At 52.7% G+C, this 22426-nt stretch overlaps 8 protein-coding genes across 8 annotated transcripts; 3 read left to right on the plus strand and 5 right to left on the minus strand.

Annotated features, from left to right (window-relative positions):
- Positions 1-1637: 1637 nt before the first annotated feature.
- Positions 1638-4204, plus strand: BDV17DRAFT_301722 (putative pH signal transduction protein PalI; the record flags this gene model as incomplete). The annotated part of the gene is made up of 3 exons (XM_073764305.1): positions 1638-1827; positions 1883-3065; positions 3109-4204. The coding sequence occupies 3 exons, from the start codon at positions 1638-1640 to the stop codon at positions 3596-3598; spliced, it is 1863 nt and encodes a 620-aa protein (XP_073610332.1). The 3' UTR covers positions 3599-4204.
- BDV17DRAFT_285351 (M50 family metallopeptidase) lies at positions 4080-5027 on the minus strand (the record flags this gene model as incomplete). The annotated part of the gene is made up of 3 exons (XM_073760700.1): positions 4080-4292; positions 4362-4769; positions 4836-5027. 3 exons carry the CDS (start codon positions 5025-5027, stop codon positions 4080-4082), a joined length of 813 nt encoding a protein of 270 aa, XP_073610333.1.
- A 349-nt stretch (positions 5028-5376) lies between these two features.
- Positions 5377-6239, minus strand: BDV17DRAFT_285352 (ClpP/crotonase-like domain-containing protein; the record flags this gene model as incomplete). The annotated part of the gene is made up of 4 exons (XM_073760701.1): positions 5377-5548; positions 5597-5745; positions 5818-5997; positions 6027-6239. 4 exons carry the CDS (start codon positions 6237-6239, stop codon positions 5377-5379), a joined length of 714 nt encoding a protein of 237 aa, XP_073610334.1.
- Positions 6240-9647: 3408 nt separating this feature from the next.
- BDV17DRAFT_296281 (YoaK family protein) lies at positions 9648-10678 on the plus strand (the record flags this gene model as incomplete). Its single annotated transcript, XM_073763260.1, has 2 exons — positions 9648-10008; positions 10059-10678. The coding sequence occupies 2 exons, from the start codon at positions 9648-9650 to the stop codon at positions 10676-10678; spliced, it is 981 nt and encodes a 326-aa protein (XP_073610335.1).
- Positions 10679-11880: 1202 nt separating this feature from the next.
- BDV17DRAFT_296282 (t-SNARE syntaxin) lies at positions 11881-13076 on the minus strand (the record flags this gene model as incomplete). Its single annotated transcript, XM_073763261.1, has 4 exons — positions 11881-11916; positions 11971-12531; positions 12583-12764; positions 12818-13076. The coding sequence occupies 4 exons, from the start codon at positions 13074-13076 to the stop codon at positions 11881-11883; spliced, it is 1038 nt and encodes a 345-aa protein (XP_073610336.1).
- A 470-nt stretch (positions 13077-13546) lies between these two features.
- Positions 13547-16549, plus strand: BDV17DRAFT_236513 (uncharacterized protein). The gene is made up of 2 exons (XM_073755870.1): positions 13547-13888; positions 13950-16549. Exons 1-2 carry the CDS (start codon positions 13866-13868, stop codon positions 16243-16245), a joined length of 2319 nt encoding a protein of 772 aa, XP_073610337.1. The 5' UTR covers positions 13547-13865; the 3' UTR covers positions 16246-16549.
- Positions 16550-19102: 2553 nt separating this feature from the next.
- BDV17DRAFT_276820 (ABC1 kinase family protein) lies at positions 19103-21419 on the minus strand. The gene is made up of 2 exons (XM_073759377.1): positions 20479-21419; positions 19103-20430 (listed from the first exon to the last, which is right to left on the minus strand). The coding sequence occupies exons 1-2, from the start codon at positions 21267-21269 to the stop codon at positions 19230-19232; spliced, it is 1992 nt and encodes a 663-aa protein (XP_073610338.1). The 5' UTR covers positions 21270-21419; the 3' UTR covers positions 19103-19229.
- A 51-nt stretch (positions 21420-21470) lies between these two features.
- Positions 21471-22052, minus strand: BDV17DRAFT_296285 (uncharacterized protein; the record flags this gene model as incomplete). Its single annotated transcript, XM_073763262.1, has 1 exon — positions 21471-22052. The coding sequence occupies one exon, from the start codon at positions 22050-22052 to the stop codon at positions 21471-21473; it is 582 nt and encodes a 193-aa protein (XP_073610339.1).
- Positions 22053-22426: the final 374 nt, after the last annotated feature.

Raw genomic sequence — 22426 nt, forward strand, 5'->3', positions numbered from 1 at the left:
AAAAGGCGCGGTTCGCCCGTAAGCGCGGTTCGCCCGTGGATTACGTTATCTTAGATAGGCGGCCTACCGGCCACCCAATGAGACACACATCCATCACTTCCCACACAGGGCACTTACGCCGTGTCGGGTAAATAGTGGCTCGACTATTTCTGTTCAATGTGGTGGTCGCTCCACCTGGAGAAATCCTGCAAATTGGTATACTTCACGTCCTCGGACAGTGGCGACAGCGTCCCTGATCCCCTTGTCTGCCCAAAGCGGAGCTTGGCTGTTCTAGCAAACAACAATCGGGAATCATACCATGTAGCATAGCTTCGCAGCTTCAATAGTTCATCTTAACTGTAAGCATGCGCCGAGTCCATAAATGAAGCACTATCGCGCCAATATAACAATTCTACTCATACTCTTATCTTGCCAGGATGTCGAATTTGATTGACCCCAGGGCCCACAGCCTGTCAACCGCAGGTGGAGCCTCCAGAAGCCCGGGCTAGAATCACGAAATTGGAGTTGCGATGTCGTCTCCGCGTTCCACAAATTCAAAACAAGCTGGATCAAGACTCGCCAAAGACAAAGTCTAAAACGAGGGTATCCTCGCGTCTCACTTTTCGTTGTCTCAAGGTTGGCTCGCGCGAAAATTGGCAACCTCCGTCGTGGGGACGACTCGCGTCATCCATTGCGATCGTATAGCCGATCTTACTCGTGTCGGACTTGTCAAACGTCTCTCAGGCAGGAGCAATAACTTGTTAGCCCGGCACGATATTAAGGGGACGATTTCACTGTGTTACTGATCGCGAATCAGATGACTGGAGCCTGGAATTGAACACAGCAAGTTCAACAAGCAGCACTACCCTGATCATGTTCTATCATTCCACGTTCCTGGTCTTTGGCCGCGAGATTCTTCAATTTAATTGACGGGAACAGTCTCGGCCGGTGGAACTCGACCGCATGGTTACTCGTGCTGGACAGCGAATCACGCTGGGCGTTGTTAGCCGGGCTCTCAGCCACCGTGGAAGAAAGCAACTTGGCTGATGGTCTTTGCGCACTTTGGAGATCGGGTCATATCACAATGTAGCCTGTATCTACTGTAGCAGATCGAAATCAAGCAGAGTCGAGCAGATGGAGAAGCAGCAGACGGGAACCACCCATGGAACAACGCTGGGGCGGGATTAAGTCATCCGGGAACCAGCGCCCTTCCCAGTTGTCCTCTCCTCCAACTCCATTCATCTTCCAACTCCAAGCAAGTCGCCGCCATGGCTATACCTTATTCCATCATTTAACATAGTCGTTAGCCAGATACTACTGCCTTAGCATTATTCTTTCGTTCTCTTCCCGCTATTTTCTTTTCTTATCGCTCCTGTCTGGACAAGAGCTCTTCGCTTCTTCCTCCCCGCTAATACTACGACGACTACCCTCTCCTCCGTCCACGGTCCTTTCTCGCCCCTTCACCTCCTGGCGCCCCCTACGTTTCAACCAAGGTCAAGCACTACAGGTCAATGTCACGCTCAATGCTGTGATTTCAGAGGCCATCCTCCAGCTATTGTCTCCGTGTGCCTGTCAATAGGTGTTCCTTCGCAACCTAACATTCGCTCTCCCTCTCAAACGGCCAAGCAGCCCTCGCGGCTGTTTCGCGCTCGTCCATGATGTTACTCAAGCCGGCGACTCCCTTGACTCTTCTGCTTTTGGCCGCCTTTGTCCTCCTCCTTCTCTCCGTGATATCCACTCCAATTGTCAAGAATATTCCGTTGGCGACTTTCGATAATGTCGAGTACGGTGTTTTCGGTTACTGCAAGTCCGGCTCTTGCACTGCCATTCATGTTGGCTATACCACCGGTATGTTGCGCGCATCATATCTCCATTGATCGTTCGATCGCTAATTCTGGCTCAGAGGATATTAGAAACACCGGAAGCACCGACAGCGACTTCAACCTCCCTTCTGACGCGCGAAGATCACTATCGTCCATCCTTATCGTTCACCCGATCGCGGCTTTCCTCACCCTGATATGCCTCTGCCTTGCGGCAGCAGCTCATTTCCACGCTCCATCACACTCCCCACGTTTCCTTCTCGCGTTGCTAATTTTGCTCCTTCCAACCCTTCTTGTTTCGCTACTCGCTTTCCTGGTGGACATACTATTGTTTGTGCCGCATTTATCATGGGGCGGATGGATTGTTCTTGCAGCGACAATTATCTTGGTTACTTGTGGCGTCCTCACCTGTGCCATGCGCCGAACATTAGTCAGTCGCAAGGCTCGAAAAAGGCGCATAGCAGAGAACGCCGAAATGAGCGGACAAAACTACTACAATCGCCAGAATGCCGCTGCAGCCACACTGAACGAGCCCAAACCAATTGTGCCCGAGGCTAAAGAGACATTTGTCGCTGCGTCCCAGACCGCAGATAATGGGCCTACGTTCGCTACCTTCCGCACCAACACACGTGAAAGCGATGACGATCGTACACCGTTGAACAATCAAAGCAATCCAACCGTACAGGATACCACCTACCCAGCGCGCATTCCTGGAGATCCAGTGCCATATAACCAACCTCGAGATGATTACGGGGCTCCCTTACCACCGGCACCATACAACTCCTCCAGAACGCGTACACCAGGACCTCCAGATTCTAGGATGCGCGACCCTTACTCAGACCCAAGGAGAGGACCTCCTCCACCAGGCTTCGCTTCACGCGGTCGCGGCGGATATCCACCTCGCGGAGGATACGGCCGCGGTGGTCCGTACGGTGGCCCATATGGGCCTAGCTCGCGTGGACCTCCTGCTCGAGGTGGACATATGGGCCCAATGCGTGGGGGGCCGATGGCACGCGGGGGCTACCGACCGCAACAAGCAGCAGGAGGATACCCACTACGACCAGCTGAGGCTGAATACCGATATCGTGGACCCTCACCTCGCCAATCGTCTCCTGGACCGCCTGGACAAGCTATTGAGATGATGCCGCAGCCGCGGTACGAATCGGAGGAGCAGGATGAGATGCCTGAGCTACGTCAGTCGCATGCCATCTCACAGGATAACCACCCTGAGCCTGTTAGCCCCTCAAGCTTATACAGCAGGACGATGTAAGTTGTCTCTCACTCCTTGCCAGCCTCTCTAATTTTACAGGTCATACGTTCCTCCTCGAAGAAATTGGGGCCCGCAGCCATACCAAAGCGAGCCAAATCTGCCCGAGCCAACTTTGCCCTTCCAACAGCCCCAGCCTAGTCAGCCATGCCATGCCCGTTCTCAGTCTGGTAGTATGTATTACGAGGATGAGGATCCCGTGTATACGAGTCGGAACGAGGCGGCAGCTGGCCCACAGTTGCCCTCTGCGTTGACACCAGGCACTTCTGGTGAGCAAAAATTGAAGGAAAATGGGGTGGAACGTCCCAGCTCACCTGCTGCTAGCGAAGTGAGTCACTTCACATCAATATCGGAGCGTCCGATCAATCCAAAGTGGCGTCCGCCGCCTATGCCAGCGCAGGCAGTTGCTCAACAGAAGCGCGACGTCTTGCTCGAAGGAAATCCCGACTTTGACCTGCGGGCCGGCATGGGAGGGGGCGGGCGCATGCCACCACTCCCGGGTGCAAATAATTCGAGATACCCAATCCCTTAGTCCGTCTGCTTTGCAATTGGAAATTGGCGTCTGGTGTTTTGAGGTGTACAGTGGCTGGCCGGCACTATCTATTTCGGGAATGCATTCCGTCTGCATCCTTGCCTCGCAGGCGTTGACAGATAATTCTGGCAAGTACTCTGGTGGCTCCCTGGTGGACTGTACAAACTTGAGGTTTGGAAACTTAGTACATAAGTAGATAGTATATGGCTCGATATAATTCAGCCTTCTACTCTTTAAGCCGGTTTTTCGGTGTTCTTGTACGCCGTCAGCTTAGCTCTTGACTAGCAGCAAACGAATGTCAAGTTTTAACACGATTGAATCATTTCAACATGATAAATTCATATTCGTTCGCTAATCTCAATCTGAGCCGTGGTATCAAACTGCCTGCAACCCAGCAAAACCATTCAACCAATACACGCCTCCCAAACACAAAACATTAATCGTCAACCCATACCAATAGAAACGAACCAAGCCGCTCAACCTAAAACTTCGTCGGCAGAAACGATTTCGAATCATCCTCCTGCTGGCTAAACGACTGCGGAAACGCCGCAATGCCAGCTACAATCGCGATCGCAATGAATATCAGTGAAACCAAAGACCACAGCAACCCCCAACATCGCGAGGACCCGCCGTAGCGCTGCGCAAAGACACTCGCGTCCGAGGAGTTGACTTTGCGGAGGATGAGGTCGTCGCACTACACACGAATATCAGCATCCTGCCATGCCAACTTAGATAAACGAGTCGGGAGAGAAGGGAGACATACAATATCCCAAACAGAATAAAGCGCCGACATAACCCCAATAAACAGCACAACCCATCTTAGCGCCTGCCCGTGCGCAATAAACCAGCACGCGACAAGTAACCCCACCGCCAACAAAACCGTAACGATGGTCAACCAGTCCCGTCTAGCCCACCACAGCGTGAGGAGAAAACAAACGCCGAGTATAATACTAGCCACCTTACTCGCTGTGATATTGAATCCCGCAAAAATCAGCAGCGCCCCGATTATGCTCGACCCTAGATACCCCGCTGGTAGAGTGACTGCTGTGATTCCGCCCTGCATGTGCGTGACGCCGCCTTCGTGCGGGTCGAGCGAGATGGATTTCACGCGGCCCCCGGTGCAGCAGGCTGTTATTGCGTGGCCGAATTCGTGGAAGGCTATTACGAGCATCTAGGCTGTGTTAGTACACTCATTGTTTTGTGAATGGTAGCGTGGTTGTTGGTGGTTGTAGCGCACCTTGAACGGCCACAGCGAATACCGCAGAAACGGCACGTTCCAGAGAATAGCAATTACGACAACGTAGGCGGCCATCACACCGAGTGTGACGGCTTGGGTGTGGTTGACTGTGAGGTCGCGCTTGTAGAGATGAGATGGGACCGGGGCCGAGGCCTCGACGGCGCGCTGTGTGAGTTCATGATACGGCGGCATGCTGTATCCTATCTTCTCGTCTCTTTGATTGATAAATTAGAGTTCTCGTCTGATTAAAAGATCTGAGTTTTGAGAGATTGTGAACTCATGCAGATATATTGGCGCCTAGTCTCGGTTTTAGACTACGCGTCTGCTGATGATGTTTGGCCTAGAGCGGTTTAGCGTGTGGCTAGGATAACGGTCTGGTGGGCTATTTTTGGGTTAGCAGTGTGTGGCTGGGGCGGGTCTTCTTTTCTTGGCCCAATGAGAGACAGCGGGGATCGATACAGGGCTGAGGCTAATGCGTCTACCAGAGAAGGTATTTGGGTTGGGATTCTTCGCGTGCGTATGGCATTAGGTTCTTACGTATTCACAACTTCTGCTTTCTCTTCAAGAACTCAGATAGCATCTGCGGTCCCTCCGCGCCGTCCTCAAAAGACTCCCCAAACGCCGGAATCCCAGCTTCAATGGCCTTGTCTAAGCCAAGTTGTTGCCACTGTCGAATGACCTTCTTCTGTCGGCGAACGGCACCCGGTCCACTCCTCTCTAGAAGATCAACTCACTCGTCCACCGCGTGGTCCAGATGCTACGCCTCGACAACCTTCTCGGTTAGACCCCACTGTAGAGCCTCGATGGCTGAGATGTTCTCGCCGAGCATGAGAAGTCGACGTGTTCGTCCCCACCCGATTAGTCCGGGCAGAAGGGCGGCTTCGAAGACGCTGGGGATTCCGACGTTGACCTACTCCGTTGCAACTCAATATATAGACCCAAATGAAGACTCGGTGGCCTTTTTAGCAGGGTAGAGACGTACCTCGGGCATACCAAAGACGGCATTCCGGCTCGCGACGCGGAAATCGCAACTCGCTGCTATCTCCAGGCCTGCTCCTAGCGCATACCTGTTCATACGTCCGATCACCGGTATAGGGCAGCCGTTGATGTTTTTAGACGTTGCATGGACTCTAGTGATGAATCGCGGGCGGCAGCTGGTGAGCTTAGCGCGGCCATTTCGGCTATATCTACGCCGCCGACGAAAGCCTTGTGTCCATGTCCTGTTAGAACTATGGCGATGAGGTCTGAGTAGTTTTCTGGGATGCTGCGTATTTCTTGAGCGAGGAGATTGAGAAGGTGCGAGTTCAGAGCGTTTAGTTTGGAGGGCCGGGAGATGGTCACTGTGGCAATGGATTTACCGCTTGTTCGGCGGATGGTGTTTGTGATGATAGTTCCCGCTGTCATGTTAGCTCAGAAACAACCCTATACTGAGTTGTATGAGTGAGGTACCTGTTTCGTGATCCACTAGTCCTCGCTCTAGCTTTTCACTTGAAGAGGGTTACCCCGCTCAGCTCCCGTCTCAGCCGAGGTGACGAAAGAGTAGAGCTCGAATATTCAATCTCCTATTTTCGCAACAAACATCACAGCCCCATGCGTAGAAGGACATATCGAGTGGTGCAGAAATCCTAAAGTGCGTCTGGGTTTGGGGTTAGGGCTTGGGGTCCGTCTCAGACCGTTAGAAAGTCATAAGTAGGAAGGGTTCAAGATGAGGCAGACAAGACAGTATCCCGGGGGATTCCCAGGTATACGGAAACCACGTCTGCCATTCTGTTAGGGCTTCGATGGCGGATAAGTGTTGCCTAGCAATCTCAGTGACGGGGTTCCGATGTCTGTCAAAGTCTGCCGTTCCGATCTTTGAATCCTGGCCCCGGTCTACCCCAACGCACTGATCATACATATACTACTTTGTTGGGAAAAAGAAGCGCTTGGCCTGGGGCCACATTCTGTCTCTATGAGTCTATAGAGACGGGGTACGACAGCTGGTTATCCGGGGTTTAGTTGGAGATGGTACGTACGACGGCATTGCCACTTGAGCCTGTGGGGACTTATCTCCCTTAAAGGTCTGTCCTCCGTACGAAGCGGTTTGCCAGAAGTCCATTCCGGTTTCCAAACACCACAAAGACCTTGCGTGACCAGAGCCCCGCCATAGCAGAGTCCTGGTTGGAATGTGAGATGCTACCATACCCTGACGATCTCATTGGCTGGGACACTTTCCCTGAACATTTCCCCCCGGGGTTATCGTCGATTGCTCCGCAAAATTATGTCAATGATCTCTTATCAAGCTGACATTGCTTATTGACAGAAGAACCCACACCCAGGACGGAGTAGGAATAGGGTTCCCTGAGGGAAACGCCACCCCGCGCCGATATGGATTGGAATAGGCTCTGGGTCCGCCCGCCCCGCTGCCGAGACTGACGGGTTTCATGAGCGCCAGTGGACTCCAAGGTCATTCAACACCCAAAAGGGTTAATGCATTGCACCTCACTGATAAGCCCGGGGCAATGACGCACTGGCGTAAGACAACAAGAGCGAAGTATGACCTCAATGACGGTTTGTGGTCGATAATCACTGACACAAAATTATCGGGGATAGAACTATATCCCGAGAGATCGGGAAGACTCGGTACAAGGATGTGAGATGGCGGCCAGAACGCACCAACAAGCATGCAGAGAACAAAGATGCCTCGAGACGAAACAAGTCCTTGGGCCTATTCGAGGATCGACGCAACCGTCTCTTGGGTTGCACCTAAAACGACGACGGAAGAAGCTCGCCAAGCCTGCTCACGCCCAATCGCAAACTGCAATGTACGAGGAACTAGACCGTTCTCAGCGTACTCACACTGTGTGAGCTCAGCCACTGGAATGGCTAAAATATACTGCGGTGTTCCGACACCTGATGACAGAGTCAGACGTGCGTCGTTGTGACTGATGGCGAACTAAAACGTGATGACTCCGTGCTGCGCATCTTATACCGAACAATATTCCCTTGGCGCTGTTTGGTACTAGTCATTGGGAGCCAAAGCACATCTTGGCGTCGGTATGTTTCTTTCATGTTTACGGTGTTGCTGGCAGACAATCTTGGCTGAGTCCCTGGAAGTTTCGGCAGGTGGTTAGTTGATCAGATATAGACAACGGGCAAGTACCGATGACCGGATGGCTCTGTATCCACCCAAGTCCGCTTGCACCGAGCCTACCAACGACCAAATTGTCTTCTCCGGGGCTCCGACCCCTGACTGATTTCCGCCTCGCTGGAATTTGTATTCCAGGAAGGCCAAGAGATTGCCAAGGCGCGCTCGATTTCATACCCGACCAGCACGGGTGAGCTCTTCAGCGCAAGACCAGGCGCAGACGCGGTTGGCCAACCAAATGGGGCACATTGGGGCTGTGTCTGACGAAGGTTAGACGAGAGCCTAGGCAGGGAACCCACGGTTTAGGAATCCAGAGTAGATCCGGCATCTAGCCAAGCACTCGGGAAGCCACTCGTCTTGTCTCGCAAGTGGACGGCTTAAATTGAGTTTCACGCTTTGCAGAGACTAGTGGAAGCGCCAGTCTCTAGAGCTGGCGATCCTATTGGCAGCTTATACAGCAGAGAAGGCCAGACGGGGTGGTGCAGAAGAATGCACACAAAGGAAGGGAAAAGAAACAACGTGAAAAGTGTGATGAAAGAGAGGCGATATCTGCTGTCATATGGATAGGCGCCGCGTGCAGGTGATGGCAAAGGAAGGAGCGTGCTTTGTGCTGAGCGTTGGCGTCGGCCTCATGTTTCACCGGGACGCCTTTGAGTAACCTGAGAAGCCCAGTCTTCCTCTCCGCTTTGCTCAGTCGCTCGCCGTCCAGTCCACTCTCCTCTCCAGACTCCTCATCCCCAGGCGGCTTATCCTCTTCTCCAGACTCCTCCCTCGCGGAACCTTCCGTCGGCTACGTCACCGTCCGCGTTCTCCAGCATCCTCGCCAAGAGCTCCACCAGTATGATACAGCTTCGATCATCCTGTTTTCGGACAAGAAATGAAGTTGCCAGCAACACTCTTCCTCCTTTGGACGTCTCTCACTTGGCGTGCCCCACTGATCGACCGCAAGATAACGAGCAATTTGCATGGCGAATGACTGTTCGATTCGCCTTTATCAGGATTGGGCCCTAAAAAACAACCATAGCTGACGCCACCGCTGTATTCACAACGCCACGAACGGAAAATGGGCAAGACCGTGACAAGTTTGAGCAATGCGCCAAGGTTTCCGCCAAGCAAGGAAATCGAGATGCACCCAAGCACCGAGGAGCCTCGAAAGGGGTCAGCCGGTAGACAGGGAACGGTTATCCAGTCGCTCGTCACCATTCAGCCATCCGCGTGAAATGCATGGATATGCGGTCTCGACTGTTCCGGCTGCTTTGAAACGCAACGGTGTAACATCAAGCACGCGGGACTGTACGGATGTATACGGCTATACTCCGGATACCTGACAGATCGACGAGTACTCACCTGAGTTTTTGATCTGATTCCGGGTTGGGCTGACGATTTTAGGGATCTAATCTTGGCGTCTTTGCTATCGACTCCCGCGGGAGCCCAGCCAAACCGGGACCCATATGGAGGGGAGATTGTCCGCTCCTCAGTCAGATAGGGACAGAACCTCCATATATTGAGTGCTACCTGCCCGGAATTGTTCTGGTCTTGTCATATCCCCCAAATCAGATCTCCCAGCCTTGTGGCTCCCTTGACAAAGAGCCCTAACAATACGTTTGTATATCACATCACACTCAAACTTGAGCAGTCTGCCCGGTGTCACTTCCTCTTTCGTTCTCCTCTCCGCCCCGTTCACCATGCAGGCCCCTCCGGGGTCCTCGAACGAGATAGAAAAGGTCCCAACGGCACCGAATTCAAGCAACAACCGCCTCACATACTGGGATACTGCCAACGGGCCTTCGGGACAACAATGTGACTCCAAGGACCCTCGGGGGATATGGTCCGTTGGCGGCAGCACGACTGTCTCTCTCGCTGAAAACCTTACTACGCTCTACGATGATGGCCCGGTATCCTGGCAATCAAGCCTCGCCAGACACATGAAGACCAACATTGACCCCCGTTATACCGATATCTTTCTTGTCTTGTGTGGTTTTGTCGGTGGTCTAGTCGACGGGTTATCATTCAATGCATGGGGCAGTTTCAGTAGTATGCAAACAGGTAGGTTTCCAACTCCTAGTAGCCCATTTATCATATGCTGACCATACTAGGAAACACCGTCTTCATTGCTCTAGGCGTCTCCGGACAACCTGCCTACCCTGCCTACCTGTGGGCCAAATCTCTGATCGCCGTCACCGTCTTCATATTGGGGAATGTCCTCTTTATCCAAGTAGGCCGAGCCCTAGGTGCCCGTCGTCGATCAACCTTAATACTATCCTTCGGGGTGCAGACCGCCGCCATATTCGTCGCCGCCATGTTGGTCCAACTCGGAGTTGTCGACCCGAAGCCTGAAGACCCTCGTGCCCCGATTCAATGGATGCAGGTCTTGCCAATCTCCTTACTAGCCTTCCAGGCTGCGGGACAGATTGTCGCCTCTCGAGTCTTAGAGTTCGATGAACTCCCAACTGTCGTGCTCACCACTCTCCTCTGCGACTTGCTCGTGGACCCAAACCTAGGTGCTGCGCTAAAGGACAACCCGAAGCGTAACCGGCGTGTCGGCGGGTTCCTTGCGCTCTTTCTAGGCGCCATGACAGCGGGGGGGCTGTCAAAGGTGACCGAGATGGCAGCGAGTCTCTGGTTTGCTATGGGAATCAAGCTCGTCATTACCGTTTCCTGGTTCGTGTGGAAGGGAGAACGCAGCAGAAAGGTGGAGGGCATCGGGTCTGTCTGAGGTCGTGCTTACTTTGCTTTTCTCTCTTTGCCTGCTCTACTTCCTTTCACTGCACATTTTCTAGCCTATTATCTTTTACTCATTTCTGTATCTTCCTCTGCTGCTTTTGAGCTCCTGTCTTTCGACCCTGGATGGTCTTGTTCATTACGACTTCATGACGATAGAGTATACGTGCCAGTACAGATACTGGTGGGTGGATCACTGGGTAGTCAGTCATTTCAATAGTTACGGCAGCTAGCTTTCAACAATCAACTAGCCATTTTCAAATCTTCTTTAATAAGCAAATTATTTCAGTCGTGCTCATCTCTAAGCAGTAACTAGCAATACGATCAAGTAGGCAGAGGTTCGGAATCCGCCCAACCCGAATCAACCCGAACAACCCTAGACCTCTCTAGGTAGATACTCATCGCAAGCACAGCGATCACCACCAATGCCCATTACTCAAGCCCTTCGCTACCTAGGGCAGAGTATCTACATCCTACCCCTGCGATTCTGTTCCCTATCACTAACGCAAGACTCTCAGCTCTCGAACCCACTTCCAACTCGCTACCTGCCTAGCCCTAACTCATTATTGATTTGTATGTTTACTCACGTCATTATCAGGCCTCCCGTCGGCATCACCGATCTACCCCATCCATGATTATCCCGAATATTTAGACGCTACTACTTGGCAAGAGTCAGAGTAAGCCGGCTTCGATGACCAAGCTATCGGAACTCGGTAGATAACTAATTCTAGCGAGCTTATCCCTGACAAGCGACTTCAGGTGCGAACCGTTCAATATTTCATTTATCCCGCAATATGCGCTCAGCGTCGGTGACAGGGATAGCTTTACAGAGAAGTAGACTAGATAGCGGTGTGATGAGCATACGTCAACGTCAGACTCGGTTGATGTGACAATGTGTAGATAACGTTATGATCGGACGAATGACGCATCGAGATTCATCTGAACCAGGTACTACTACTACTAAAAGCAATGTCACGTGTATGCTCAGAGAACAAAAGAAACGAGAACATGGATGGGGAAAACAACCCCACTCAGAAAAAGAAAAGTAAATACGCGTCAAGATCTAGCCGTCAATTGCACCAAACACACAAGGAAAGGAGAAGAAAATAGCCAGTACTAAAAGAATGCGTCACTCGTTGGTGGGCGATAAAGCGCAGCCCGATAGTAGTACAATATTAGAACGAGTAGTATGTGCGTCTATCCTGATATTAACACCCAGAGAAGGAAGAAAATCTGTGAACGGTTTGTTAGCATTGTGCAATCTGTACAGATGGAATGTAAGCTTACCATTAGTACTCCAAACATCTTAGCAATCAGCCATCGGTTTCCTGATAACCGTGTCCAATATTTCATTAGCTCGCGCTGTGCGCCTTGCACGTTATCCACCACGTCATCTGTGTTGGCATCTATCCGCTGGATCATCTCGGATTGCTCGCTGACCATTTGCGCCAGCTGACCGAAGATGCCTCCTAATTCATTGATGGTCCTTTCGATTGCGTCGATTGCTTCGCCGCGAGATTGAATGTACGAATTGCTCTGGTCGGCTTCCTCCATCATCAATAGTTGCTGGTCAGACTGCATAGATGGGCGACCCAGAGGTGAGGGATTTGACGGCTCCAGCGTCAGAATATCTGAAGAGCCACCCGGTTGTGGCGTTCTTCGTCCAGAGGGGTATAAGGGTGAATCTGACCGCTGAGGATCTAGACTAGCTTGTGATTTGGACGAAACGGATGAGACGAAGTTTTCTGTCCGTGAACGGGATGCTTGGATATTCTTGGTGCGGACCTCGAGGACATCCTTGAAGTTGGCACCCACGTCGGCCAATTTCCCTTGCAGCATAACCACAACCTAAGAACTATTAGCCAATGACGGTCTTCAACCGCGTCACACTCCACGTACATTATCATTATGCTCTCCTTCCTGATCTGCTTTTGACCGGTTATTCTTTGGATGTTGTGAGAGTGTGAGTGCTTGCAGCCCCGCGATTTGCTGGTTTAGTGACGCAAGGTCCTGCTTGATGACATACGTCAACTCGGAGATCTCGACTGGCCGGTCGTCAAAAAGGGTCTTGCGCTTCGCAACTAGCACCAAATTAGCGCTGCATTCAACATCGCCTGTATCAAATATCTCTCACGTTCTGCTAGCCTTCGAAGCTTCGCCGTTGTCGCTGTTATTCCCCGTCCAATATCCGCCGCTCGTCGAGCGAACTCCGACCTAGCCTTCTTGCCACCTTCCGCTGATCCCTCCAACGAGCCATTTGCCTGTCGACGCTGCGAGTCCGATAATAGCGCCTGCCGCTGCGACCCAACTTTCGAAGATGCTGCGCGTTTTTGGGCCTGACCGAGGATGGCCTGGAATTCACCCGTGCGATCCTGTATTGACGGACCTGTCATAGCGCAAATGTCCAGCGCACGAAATCGTCTGTAAATATCAAGTAGCTCAAAGAGCAGGCCCGTAAGCGTCGCGCGACGGTGGTTTGCGATGGGAGGTCTGGGAAAAGGGTGACCTAATCGATAAGGAGCCAACAATAGGGGACGTGTCCGTCCGTTGGGATACTAGCAGCTTCAGGGTCAAACAAACGAAAGGAGAGTTTATAGAAAAAGAAACAATTTGTCTTAGAAAGCGAGCATAATCTCCATAGCAAATAAACCGGGCGAGTGTTTGAACCATGAGATAGTCTACTTGTCCCGTCGCCGCAGGTGTCCTTCCCGATCGGACAGTGGCTTCTCACGTGATATATCCCACGTGAAAGCACGGCCACCAGCACAGCCACCGGAGATATGCAATTGCCGGTGGTGCCCCATGGGTTCAGGCAGTGACCAACGAACAACGCCCGCCCTACGCCTCAGGGGGACATTTACTACGTCAGCTTAGCTTCGTTGCAGTTCCTTTGCTTCCTCCTTCAGACTGTTGTTTTGTTACTGACCCTGTTCTCAAACACATAATCGTCTTGCCCCTCCTTTGTTGCATACTGCATGAACTAGTCGTCTGCCACTCTGACCTTCATTCCCTTCATTTCCCACGTCATAGTCGCCGAAAATTGCTGCCTTAAGCTGCTCATTTTGTAACGCAGCACACGACTCGGCGTCAAGACTGTCTCAACGCTTGGGCATGCCGATCGCGAGTCTATACCGGTTGAATTGCAAATTTCGTTGAGCTGTTAAAAACAGCTAGCCACAGCCATGTCCGGTCCGAACCAGCGCCCGTACGTCGCGGTCCCAGGACTACAGTATTGCATGACCTTGGCTAATTACTTTCTTTCGCAGTCCCTTTATTTCACACAACTCTAGCCCGCTATCTCCCTACCCGCGTGATGGTACTCCTGTATCATTCAAAACAAATGTGAATCGGGCCAAGACGAAGCGTTGGGTCGACGCAAAGAAATACTCATATGACGGTGACGACTGGGGTGAGGACGAGTATGGAGAATATGAATACGACGACGAGCCGGCCCAATCGCAGGCCCAGCCAATTGGCGCCAATCGAAGCACTCCGGACATCTCGAGTACACTGTCGAAAGAGACGCCGCATCCACCACTACCCAGTATGGATCGCTCGCGCTCAATGGAGCGAGCTCAAACAATGCCATCAGAGGGTCCAGCCGCCTCCGACAGCCCCACGACGCCAATTATACGTCCAGCTGAAATCTATAAGCGGATGCGGGAGGAGCAAAATACTTCCCAAAACCCACCGTCGACGGATGACCGCACACTAGCTACGAGTGCTTCTGTTACCTCGCCGCCTACCACCGCAGCTGTCCCTCTTCCGGGGCCTACTCATGAACCAAGAGCGGAGGTAGATCAATCAATTGTACCTCCAGCATCTACAAACGAGGTTCCCACTATCTCATTGCCCGAAATGAAGCGCATGTCCGCGTTTGGTTCCAACTTCTTCACGGAGTCCGAGTCGAACCCCCAGAGCAATCAAGACCCGGCGAGCCAACCGCACCAGCTGCAGCATAAACCTTCTCTCGGCTTCCGGTCAGCCGTCAATCAAGCCTTTGACGTTCCAGAAACTCCAAGCACCACCGCTGACAGTGTTGCTCGTTCAAACAGCGATAGCACCGCGGGCATTAGTCCCATAATTGGGCGCCGGAATACCACCGATGATAAGACACCCACTATCCCAGAAGAACCCAATGAGAATACAGATACACCGACCGAGGGCAACATTGTCTTCAAGCCTGGCCACCGCCGAGACCTGAGCATTCCCAGCCCTGGCAACAGTCCTTCCCGCAGACCCGAGATCGCTGGGCCCGATGCCAGCGCGTCATCTGAATTGGCCCAAATCACTTCCGGGATCCCAGCAGATTCCCCTCTTGATCACCCATATCCTCAACAGCCAAGGCCAGACTTGCCAGCTCCTCTCAATGTCCAGACCAATATTGCCCCTGGTCCGGCGACGTCGACTGATAACATTCCTGTGATTATTCCGACAATGAGCACGGAGAACTCACCAGAAGATACGGAGAATGATCGTTTAAGGAAGGAGATCATTCGCTCTTTAAGCCGGGAAAATTCTCCCTCCGAGCATCAGGACAATGAAACCCCTCCTCAGACCAGCGGGAAAGACAGCCTCGTCCCCAGAGAATATGAGCCATCATCAACTGGCCTTCAGCAGCCCGCGTCTATTGTTCCGGCTTCCTCCCAATTTCCAATAATTGAGCAACCTACCCCCTTCCCACAGCGGGCTGCTCAGTCTAAACTCAAAAAACGATTCTCCTGGGAAGAATCGTCTAGCGACGAGGAACCTGCACCCGTACCACAGACGCAGCCCCCACGGCCGCCACCAATGCCCGGGCAGTTTCCTTTGTATCAGGACAGCGTCCACCCGGAGTCGGTGGTACCGCCCATTAGCCAGCCAGCAGAACCTATGGAGCACGTCGAAGGGACAGATGAATCTGCCGACGAGAAGCTCAAGCTTACTGTCGTGCCCCCATTGCCGGTAGATGATACTACGAGCATCTCGTCCAGTAATCATGTTCCTGAGCACCTCCCCTCCCAAACGACGGAGACGCTCTCGCGGGCCGAGGAAGGGGAGTCATTCAGTCCCGCTCAACAACAGTTGGAATCACCAACGCAAATGCCACCTCTATTGAATGAAGCAGGCTTGCCCGGGTTCAAGGACATTCTCGGTATACAGTCATCAGATGGGCGGATACAGGCTTTTGACCGAACCCGAGATCAGTTCGCAGGCATCGACACTGGTCTTAATCATTGGCTTCAGGTTACTATTTATGCCCATCCAGAACACACAGACGTCATTGATCGCAACTCAAAGCCTCTGTCCGAGGAATTCAAAAACAGTGTGCCGCGCACAAAGTTCCCCAAACTCGCATCCCTTGGAAATCTTGCGTCCTCGCTGCAGGATGGGTCTCATTCGACTTCGGGCCATATTAGGCGACCATCCGCCCCCCATGGTTCTATGAGGCAACAATCCGGGAAAGATTTCCTGCATACTGCAGGCGTACTGGGTGGTCAAGCCGGCAAGGCTGCCAAGGGCTTCTTCTCCAAAGGCCGGAGCAAGCTCAAGGGTGGAGGATCTGAAAAGGTAGAGCCTTGATTTCGTTGGAGCTCTTCCAATTGCTTTGCACTTCCCATTTTTTTCTTGAGCCAGTGTTGTATATGTTCTGCTTCTGTCTATATATCTCTTTTCCATTTGCTTCGTGTCTTTGTTTTATTGATACCAGGGCATGTTGTAATTGAGACTATCTTGACGCGCGATTCAGAGAATGTGACACGAAGAATGTTTTGTGAAACAGTCTGTTCATTACCACCTTGCCAGCTCAACCTGCTCATGCCTTTTTCATCAATCTCTTCTTCACGCGTGTCGCCTCTAATTCCATGGTGATGATGTAGGGGTTCCAATCGATGGGCGGATATCACAGGCCCGTACGGCTTTCGGACCTTCAGCTGGACGCTGAATAGCCTAGATCTAGAAATCCGCCCTGGGCCTGCATTATTCTTTCTGAAGTGGGGACGGCAATGCAGTCTCAACAAGGGTTGGGGAGTATTTCTTTGTCCAACCCTCTACGCTCCATGCGAGTGGGTAATACGGCGAACAAAGCGGTGGTCAGCAGCGCCCAGCAGGCTCCAGCAAATGCAATCCCTGTCCTATGAGACGACAAGAGGAGCCGCATCAGGACTATTCTCCTCCCTTGGCCAGTAAGAATGAAGCCGCTGAGTGTGACGGTGCTGATCACTTGGGCGCTAAGCCACGCGCTGGCCTTCGAAAAACCGCCATTATTGAGAACGAAGAGTCGACGACGACCCCTGCAGCTCTTGAGGAACAACGAGGCAAATACAAATCTGCATTCTTCACAACATTGCCGTCCAAAGCCGCGATTCTTTTCTTCCCCTGCTCCAACTGCCGTCGGTCTCGTTCTTGGGCGAGCAAAGAGCCGATCTAGGCCCGCCGCGGCCCCTCAGTTCGGAAGCTTGGTGAGCCCGCCTATTTTGTTCCTCGATGCAGTGTATTCTCACTGGTGGCTGATTTTCTCCGCCAGTCCAGAACAATTGTTCGACTCAGGTGTCTCACTTCCCTCCGGCGTAGGCCATTCCCAGCCACCTTGCCTTGGCGGAATATTTTGGCGCCGCAGCCACCAGAGGGCCTCGAGCCAAGCGGAGAATAACCTTTCTGAAAGCGCTTTGGCTCAGCGTGAGGTTATTCAGACTTCGCCGGCCCGAGGGAGCGGTTGCCCGACTTCAACCCCTAGACTGCAGGTCGACCCGTTCTCCTAAGCATGACTGGTCGCGCCAGCCAGGACAGATATCCTCATCGCGGGACCCCGCAATCCACAGAATCTTTTTCTCACCCATGGAGAAGCTGAAGAACGTCGGCCGGTTTCGCCGCATCTCAATGGGGCCGAACCAGCCCGACTACAAGACTGAGCAGCCGAAGAAACACTTTAGATTAACGGCAGGTCCTTGTTCCTGACTGGTGTGAGTTTAAATCTGACTTTCGTCCTAGGGTATCTTCAGCCGCCACCACCATAGAAAGTCGGCTCCCCCAGAGCCGATTCTCGAATCCTCTTCAGAAGGGAGCACTACTAGGCATTATCTCGCGCCAGTGTCCTCTCGGCCAGGTTCTAGAATCGCAAGCTCTTCCATTTCCTCGGTCGATTACCATGAACAACGCCCTGTCTCGCTTCCAGATGGTCGCAACGGCTATCACGGCCGGCGCCAACCTGTCGAAGGATACTTCGCCCATGAATCGCCAGAATCCTTCTCTGTCGCAAAGCCTCAACCACCAAACCTTCGTGCCGCCGCAAGCTCAGACCGGATAAGATTAAGTGACCCTACGCCCATCGACCCCAGACGCCTCTCTCCCCACTCCCCGCCCTACCTCTCACCCGCCACTCCACAACGACAACCCCACGTTTCATCCCCGCGACTGAGCTCGCCGCTCCCCTCTCCAACACCACGCACACCACCCTCACGCGGCCGCTCCGAAGAGCGCACCTATGCCCAAGAACTACATCTCCGCTCGCGAAGCCCCAAGGCCTTCGCGCCCCGTCCGGAAGAGCGCAATCTCCCAAAACACGACCCCTTCGATCCCGCCTTCAACCTCGGCGCCTTCAAATCCTCGAACCCGCGCACAAGCCGCGTCGGCGACCAGGAACTCCCCTGGAAAATCACCATCCCCGGCGACGACACCGAAGCCAACACGAATAGCACATCCACCTCCTGGCGCCAGGAAACAGAAGAAGTCCTCAACGTCGCCCGGGTCCGATTACCTACTTACCAAGAAGATGAAGAAGAGCATGGCCCGCCTGTCCAGCAGCATCCAGTAGATGAGAAACGTCTTCCTCCGATTCCTCCACCTAACCACCCAGCCAATATCGAGCCTACAACTACTAGTCATCCCAACCCTAACCCTGCATCACCGGAACACCCGCATCGCAGCGGCGCCCGGACCATCAACGCCGCCGACGCCCCTGTTGAACTCCCCGTCCGAACGGACGACGACTCCAGCGAGGAAATCATGATGTCAAGTACCGCGTACCCGGGCCAGGAATGGCGGCCTCTCGGGTTCTCAGAGTGGGACCATCATTGATCAACTGATCAGGAACTCGAGGTTAGGATCCCGGTTCGCTTAAGCTTAGATCGGTAGACCAAGATACAACTGATACGATGCGACATGCGAGCGACATATAACGTTGACATGCGACATGTATGACGCGATGCGATAGTGATAAGATACCCATGCAGCATGTATATTGGAGATTTGCGGGGTATTTCTGCTGTCTAGTTCTTTTTTTCTTGCCTTTTTAGTCATTTTCTTTTCTTCTGGTCCTGAGATTGTGCGTCCCCTAGCGAGTATGTAATATGTATAGTCTGCCTTTTCTTTTGTTGAAACAATCCAGCATTTACCTGCGCTCGAGTACTTTCGAATTCCTCATAAAGTAAACAGTAACTGGCACTCAATCTAGCATGACTGGAGTAAAGCTCTTTATATCCTGCATCATTACTGTACATGTTTCAAGCGGAGAAGACACGAGATCTAAACATCGAAAGTGTATATAGCACTTATCCAGGCAGGGAAAATCAACCCTCAAAAATACTGTGATTCAACTCAACCCCCATATCCTTCGCAACGGAGGCCATCTGCGCCTCAAGATCATCCTCCATACCCCCACCCAAATGCAGAAACTGGCGAACCTTGGTAAAGTAAAAGAAGACATCGCTCGAGAACAGCACAAAACGGAACAGCAAATGACGGCCTAAATTCCTGACTTTCTCGAGGACCGGCAAATCGGGAGACTCGACGAGGGCGCGGGACGCCCACAGTCCTGTTATTTTTATACGGTTCACGGGGGAGCCGAGGAACTGGTTGTTGCCCTGGACGATGCGCAGATTCCGGCCGATGAAGATGAGTTGGCGGGGCCATTTGTCTTCGTCGCCTAGGATTTCGCGGACGGCTTTGCGGGAGGCTTGTTGCATTTCGTAGTGGCGCTGGGCGCGCTCGGCTTTGCTTAGTTTTTCGATGCCCTGTTGTGTGGAGAGGTTGCCGCCGCGGTAGGGCTTCATGAGGGTAGCGGAGGCGAAAATGTCTGCGTTGTTGACGCCCCAGTCTTTGACGATGGAGCCGATTGTGTCGTTGTCGAAGGTGAGGAGCGCTTTCCAGAAGCGCGAGTATTGGTGGCGGAATTCAGGCTCCATGTGGATGTAGAGGCCGTGATCGATTAGGACGAGTTCAGAGTGGCCGTTGGGTTTGCGACGGATGAAGATGTTGCCTGGATGCGGGTCGCAGTGGACAAGACCCCAGAGGAACATTTGGGCTGAGAAGAGGTCTACCATTGTTGTCATTACTTCCTTAAGTGAGAGGCCTAGGCCACCGCGGCCATTGCGGCCTCGCCATTCATTTCGCTCGGGCTTGATTTTGAGGCTTGAATTGCGCGGTGTCGCTTTGCTCGTCTTTGGGTAGTCCAGAGGTGTCCCACCGCAACCAGGGCTGCCCTGTCGCCAGCCGCCGCGCCATGTGCGTGTAATAGAGTCCTTGTCCCAGAGCCGGATGCCTTCTATCCACTCGGCCGTCATAACGCGCTTAGAGCTCAGTTCACGGTAGACTTTGGGAATGTATACTCGATCTCGGAGACGGGATTCGCCCGCAACAAACTTGGCCATATTTTCAGAGTTGTCGGCTTCGATTGTAAAGTCGGTCTCGAGGAAGAGGCGCTCGCTGACGTAGGGGACAAGGCTGTAGAACGGAAGATCGAAAACACGGCTGTATATCCAAGTCACAACCCTAGGCTAATTAGTACAGAGCGTACATCAGTGTAGAGCAGGAACATACTTGAAAGCCCACAAGTCCCATTGTATTTGTCGCGCAATCTCCCGTTTCTGAATCTTGATCGCAACTTCTCTTCCATCCGTCAACCGAGCCCAGTGAACTTGAGCGACACTGGCGCTAGCTCTAGCTGTACGTTCCATGACTCCCATTTCAGGGTCGCCGCTGAAGGAGACGCCGAATACCTCCTCGGCGGACTTTCCAAAGTCCTCACGGATGACCTTCTCTACGTCCTTCCAGTCATTCTGGGGCGCATCGTCGAACATGCGCGCAAACATCTTCTGAAACTCTGGCGGTAAGATGGCTGACTGCATGGCAATTGCCTGGCCAATCTTCAGGTAGAGCCCACCATTGTGACGTAGGAGGTCCGACAGTCGCTGAGCGTTCCGGCCATGGACGTCTGCGATCGAAGCGGCGAGAGGAGGGTTAGGACGAAAATTGATTTTGTAATCGAGAGCCACGAGCAGACCCAGCGAAAAGGTGCGAGCAGTTCTGGTCAACGAGGAGGCGTAGAATTGGGTATCGAGGACGTAGGCGGTGCCAGTGGCCAAGGACAAATAGAAGAGACGGCGGAGCCATTTGCGGGTTCGACGGTAGGTCTTTGCTGGCCTGGGCTTCCCTAGAGAGCTTGGTGAAGGAGGAACGATGGGCTGGAACTGGCTTCCATGTACATATCGGCGGAGGGACTGCGTTTGCGACGGAGGATGGGGTAGGTGAGGGCGGAGGTGACGCGGGGAGATTGCAAGGCGCGTGAGCGAGTTTGGGCGCAACGCCCGGCAAAGAGTGGCAGATGCCATGGGATAGAGATCAAGACAAGCACGAAGAACAAATCATGGCGACTCTCCAGCTGAAAATGTGAGAGAAATGACGCTGTTGACGGAGGTAACGGTGATGATGAAACTAAGCTGCGTTCGGGAAATTGACGCCGACTCCCCGACGGAGATAACATCAGTCTTACATCCTCTTCATTTCTGTTTCTACTTCTAGACAGAGAGATCCTAAAACGTGTACATCTGGTCCAGCACCGGTTGATACGTCAACTCCTTGCACACTTTGGCGTAGTCCCTCATATTGTTTGGTATTATTTCCTCCCACAGCTCGTCCGACTCCAGATACTCCAACTGTTTGCGACACACCGGTTCCGACACAAGCGGCATCAGCGAGGGCAGATTGGCGATCGCGGTCTTGACAAAGTACTTCTTGAAGCAGTTCCCAAATGCGGCCAGTATGTGAGAATCGGCGCAAATATCGCGTCCCTCGAGTGTCGGCCCGCATTGTCGCTTGATAATGTCGGCTGCGTCGTCGCCGAGCTTCAGCATCGCTTCCTCCGATTTCGGGGCGTTCAGGGTCTGCATCACGCTGCGGACGGCGGGGACGAAGGTGTTATTGCGGGTCCAGAGATCCCAGTGAGGTACTGTTGGTTGGCATCCTCGATCGCAGATTTCGCGCTGGAATTTGTTGAACAGATCGTTAGGTCGTGCGGCCAGCGCTGTGACGACTTTAATGCAGACCGGGCTGAATTTAGCGGTCGTGAACGGGAGAAGGAGTAGAAGTAAGGGCAGTAATGTAATGAGGCGCATATTGACTAGGATGAGTGGATGCGTAGGGTGAATGGTGAGAGGGAAAAAGGGTCAGGGGAGAAGGATGATTTCTTTGTGGAGGATCGACGCCCAAAATATATTCCCCGCAGGCTCTTTTCTTTCTTCCTCCCTACCACTCCCTACTTACCACCTAGATACAATCCACAGAGCCGACATCGTGGTAATAGGATAGACACATCCTGCCTCTTTAGGCGCGCAATAGGAGCGGCTCCGAGGCATTGTTACTGACATTGACCTAATGTTTGTTGATTTCAGTATGATGTGAGGCTTGTCTTTGTTCCCACGCTGGCCTCCCACCTCATTCACTCTTTTCACCTCTTCTCCAACCGACCTGCTCTGGTTCCAACATCAAC

The sequence above is a fragment of the Aspergillus undulatus genome (assembly GCF_047715775.1).
Source record: "Aspergillus undulatus strain CBS 261.88 unplaced genomic scaffold BDV17scaffold_88, whole genome shotgun sequence".
In the NCBI taxonomy this organism is placed as follows: Eukaryota; Fungi; Ascomycota; class Eurotiomycetes; order Eurotiales; family Aspergillaceae; genus Aspergillus; species Aspergillus undulatus.